General features: G+C 36.4%; 1 protein-coding gene across 1 annotated transcript; it reads right to left on the bottom strand.

Annotated features, from left to right (window-relative positions):
- Nucleotides 1-2,020: 2,020 nt before the first annotated feature.
- LOC104220529 (uncharacterized) lies at nucleotides 2,021-3,715 on the bottom strand. Its single transcript, XM_009771412.2, has 2 exons — nucleotides 2,535-3,715; nucleotides 2,021-2,489 (listed from the first exon to the last, which is right to left on the bottom strand). Exons 1-2 carry the CDS (start codon nucleotides 3,713-3,715, stop codon nucleotides 2,021-2,023), a joined length of 1,650 nt encoding a protein of 549 aa, XP_009769714.2.
- Nucleotides 3,716-4,983: the final 1,268 nt, after the last annotated feature.

Genomic DNA, 4,983 nt, shown 5'->3' with positions numbered 1-4,983 from the left:
GGGGAGATCCTCTCCGCTATGCGGGAGACTGTGACAAAGCTCACATCCGAGCTAGAAGCGGCCAAGGAAAGAGAAAAGCTTAGAGATGCTCAGTACATTGGCATGCAAGCTCAGTACCAGGGCATGCAAGAGCAGCTCAAATCTCTCCTAGCTTCTGGAGGTTTTTCGATTCCCCGGTCTAGTGAGTCATCGCCAGAGGCTCGACTTGAACGTGACCGTTCCTTTTGTCCTTCCCATGCTCGTTCCTCCCGTCCTCCCCGTGATCGTTCTTCCCGTCCTCGACAAGTAGACCCTTCTGTATACTGTCTTGTTTATGAAAGTTCATCAGACGGTGATGATAATGATGTTGTACAAAATATTTCTTGACTTTTATATACTTTGAACTAGACAAATAGAACCGATTTTGAACTGGGTGTAATAAGCGTTAACTTAGTTTTGTTAGTTTAATTTGTTAGTTCTATTGAACTTTAATTTGTTGGTTTTAATATGTTTTTTGAATTGTGTTGTTGTTGTTGTGTTGTTGTTGTTGTTGTTGTGGTAGTGGTTGTGGTGGTGTTGTTGTTGTTGGGTTGTTGTGGAGATTTTGTTATTGAAATTGTAGTTTATGAATTGAATTATATTGTTATTCAGGGATTTTGGTATGCTAGCAGGTGGTGTAGCTGCTAAAACAGGCATTTTATGCCAAAATTATTACTCAAAAAAGCGACCAAAGTTGGTCGCTTACCTATTAAAAAAATAATTCTGGCAATTAGCGACTAAGATTGGTCGCTTATATATAAAAAAATTAAAAATTTAAAATTGGCAACCAAGGTTGGTCGCTAATAAACCCAGATTTTATCAAAAAAAAATATCCTGAAAATTAGCGACCCAGGTTGGTCGCTAATTTTTTTATATATAATCATTTAAAAAATATCGTAATTTAAATGTAGAGACCAATGTTGGTCACTAAATTTATATTATTAAAATATTATATCAACCAAAGTTGGTCGGTATTTTGTTTACAGTGAACATTTGGTCATTTTAGCTAAGCGACCAACTTTGGTCGCTCTATTGAGATAAGTGACCAACGTTGGTCGCTTTTTGTGGTCGCTAAAACCCGAATTTCTAGTAGTGTCTAGTCAGTCAGTGTCGTGTTTTAGTATGCTAAGGGTACATGTTGTGCTCGTACTATTTTCCAGGACCTTGTTATTGCACTGATTATTGATATTGCTTTTCCAGGTATATTTTCTGACTCTTAGCTCGCTGGTACTATCTTTCTGGTTATGTTATTGTTACTATTTCTATTGTCGCATTTCATTTTTTTGTGCCGAGGGTCTATCGGAAATAACTTTTCTACCCCTAGGATAGGGATAAGGTCTGCGTACCCTTGTTACATGTGTCATTCGGTGATTCATTCCTTTATCACGTCAATAGCTTTCGTTTGTTTCATGCATGAGGTTTAGTGGATCGAGGGGTTCATAAGACACACTTCTGCCAAGAAAATATATCTAGTTAATCATTAGGTAAGTTTAAGTATCAAACTGACAATTGATGCAAAATCTGAATATTTGTCTGTGTATTTTTCCAAACAACTTTGAGTGACAGCAAGTTCATTTGTAGTCCACAGCAGAGTAATGAATGGAGTTGTTATAACTATATTGATAATTAGGGTTACATGGTCACTGAATTTTACCCGTAATCACATCAATACAGTGACAATTACTTTTGTATTATTAAAATTAGTGAACATGTGTTAATTTTTAAAGAAATATAACTCATTAGAAAGTCAAATTTCTGAGATGAGAAAATCAATAAAAATTCATATAACCGATCTTAAGTTGTTTTTTTAAGTTTAAACCATCACTTTCGATTGTGAGTCTAGGGTGTGGGGGGTTAGGCTTGGACTCCTACCATATATATTGAATAATTTACAATGACAAGAGGAAGATATGGAACCTTGCCTCTAGTCTACAAAAAGTTTGCCAAGCAAAACAAGGAAAGGTGAAGCCTATACAAAAGCCTTTCCATCCATAAATCTAACTTAACTAACAAAAAAATTACATTTTTCATATCGTCTTCTAAAAGTAGGAATTTGCCATTTGTCAAGTTGAATCAACCCCTTTGCCTCTTTAGGAAAGTTGTTATGAGAGTGATATAAGGTCCTGTTTCCACTTGTAGAAGCCAACTTTGCCAACAGATCCGCAATTTGGTTTGCTTCTGTAAGGCAATGAGAGATACAAGAAACAGTGTTGTCAAGCATAGTAGTTGTGCCATTGATAATGTGTTGTAGCTTCAAGTTGTTGGTGCTCTGATTTGTAAGGATGTTAGTGAAAATCAGAGAGTCAATCTCCACATGAAGATGAGAGTAGCCATGTTGAGTGCACCATTCTACCCCAAATCTCGCTGCTATGACTTCTGTTTGCGAGCTGCTACTGGCTTGTACCGGGATAGAAAATGCAAAGATGAAGTCTCCATTGCTATTTCTCACAATACCCTCAATCCCAGCTTTCCTGCTTGTTTTGATATAACTGCCATCAGTATTAATTTTGATCTACCCAGGTGCTGGTTTTATCCAATGAACAGAGGTACATATGACCACAAGTTTGAGCTTCTCCACTAATTTGCAGAGATTACTCCATGTACCAGTAGTGTCCAGAGTAGGAGATGCATTCTGAAGAACTTCCTTGATATTCCAAACACATTGAGTAACCATTCGATACAAGTAAAAGCTGTTGTTGTCCCCATACTTACATGCAGCCCAAGATTTCCAAATCTCCCAACAGATAATTACAGAAAGAGCTTGCAATATTAGTTTGTGGACTATGTTTCTTGCCTTAATGTTCCACCACCTATTAAGAAGACCTCTGATCGGTAATTGTTGATAGATGATTCCCAAAGGATTGCCCATGGCTTTCCATACATACTCGGCTGCTCTACCATCCACAAATACATGTTGCAGTGTCTCTATGACAGGTGTTGGACAACAACTACAAACTTCAGTATCTTGGGAATCCAATCTTGTAATAGTTTGTCTAATGGGGATTCTACCAAGGAAGATTTTCCAACACATGAAAGATTGTTTGAAGGGAATTAATTTGTGCCATACCATGTTGATTGTGACATTGATTGTTCTGTGATCCCTAATTATATTCCAAGCAAAACCATTTATAAAATGACCATCCTCAGTTGCATTCCATATAGCATAATCATTTTTGTTTTCCTGGACCAACTGTATCCTCATAATGTGTAATGCAATATGGCTAGATAGAGTGTTGTATAGCATCTGTGCATCCCACCCATTAGTACTCATGAAATCATTTACCTTCTTTTTGGTGTTGCTAGTGTTAATATAGCTTGAACAAATGTGTGCTAAAGGTCCCAATTCAGTCCAGTTGTCCCACCAAAAGTTACAATTACCACCATTAATATTCCAAGTAATCAGTTTTTCACACTTGTCTCTGTCCCAAAGTAGGTGTTTCCACGCTTGAGAGTTGCCACTATACCATTTCTTAATAACAGGATGTACCCTAGGGCAGTATTTTGCCTTGAGGAAGTCAGCCCACATAGAATTACTAACTCTAAAATGCCACCATCTTTTGATGGTAAGTGTATTAGAGATATCATCCATTCCCCGGATACCAATTCCAGATTCATTATTTAGAAAACATAATTTTTTTCCAAGAAGTCCAATGGTACTTGTTTTTACCATTACAAGTGCTCCAGAAGAAGTTAACATTATAATTCTCAATGAGCTTCAAAGTTCCTTTGCGAGGATTGATGGCAGATAAAATGTAAATAGGAAGAGATTGTATAACAGATTTAATCAAAACCTGTCTACCTCCATAGGAAATCATATTACCTTGCCAAGTATTCAACCTTTTAATAACCTTGGTACACATGCTATCAAAATAAGAAATTTTTTTCCTACTAATGTAAATAGGAAAACCAAGGTAATTAAAAGGGAAGTTTTTGTCCATGAATCCAGTTTTAGTTCTAATTCTGTTTGATCCTATATGGACATATTTTGGGATCAGTAAGGAAAAAAATCTTATCCATGTTAACTTTCTGTCATGAAACACATTCATAGTTCCTAATTTATTTCATGATCAACTTAATGGAGTTAGTATTACCACTACTAAAGATCACAACATCATCAGCATATGCTAAGTGGGTAATATGATGTCCATTTCTATGCATAGAGAAAGGAATGAAGGCATTGTTCTGTAACAAACTATTTAGGGATCTGGATAGAACCTCAGCAGCAATGATGAAAAGGGATGGTGATATGGGATCTCCTTGCTTAAGACCTTGGGAAGAAGTAAAGAATCCATGTCTAATACCATTCACAATTATAGAGTACCACACATTAGAGATACTTTTCCAAATCAGATTACACCAATCCTCATTAAAACCAAACCTACATAAAACCTTATTAAGAAAGGACCATGATAATCTGTCATATGCTTTGGCCATGTCAAGTTTAAGGATAACATTTCCTCCCTTATTGAGATTAGATATACCATGAACTATTTTCTGAGTGAGCATTACATTATCAGTGATTGATCTCCCAGAAACAAAACCACTTTGATTTTTAGAAATTAAGTCCTTTAAAAGAGGATTCAATCTATTAGCCATAATCTTAGAGATAATTTTATTAGTGTAGTTATTAAGGCTAATTGGTCTCAATTCAGCAAAGCTAGTGGGGGAATCAATTTTGGAAATTAAAGTGAGACAAGTATGTCTCCTGGAAACAGCCTCTCTACCCTTCGGGGTAGAGGTAAGGTCTGCGTATATATTACCCTCCCCAGACCCCACTTGTGGGATTATACTGGGTCGTTGTTGTTGTTGTTGTAAAGTGAGACAAGTATGTGTGTAAAATTTGGTTAAAGATTTACCATAGAAGTATTCTTTAATAAAAGCAGTAACATCACTTTTAATAATATTCCAGCAGGTTTGAAAGAACATACCATTGTACCCATCAGGTCCTGGGGAACTGTCCTTGCT

This window comes from Nicotiana sylvestris, chromosome 8 (assembly GCF_000393655.2).
Source record: "Nicotiana sylvestris chromosome 8, ASM39365v2, whole genome shotgun sequence".
Lineage (NCBI taxonomy): Eukaryota > Viridiplantae > Streptophyta > Magnoliopsida > Solanales > Solanaceae > Nicotiana > Nicotiana sylvestris.
Note: the sequence above shows the minus strand (reverse complement) of the source record. Positions and strands in the feature narration are given on the sequence as shown.

What these genes read in the sequence shown, in the direction of transcription:
- LOC104220529 (XM_009771412.2), bottom strand. Translation starts at nt 3,715, where the DNA reads ATGTTAACTTCTTCTGGAGCACTTGTAATGGTAAAAACAAGTACCATT. An exon ending in TGGATAAAACCAGCACCTGG is followed by an intron (nt 2,490 to 2,534) that starts GTAGATCAAAAT and finishes CAAAACAAGCAG; the next exon opens with GAAAGCTGGGATTGAGGGTA.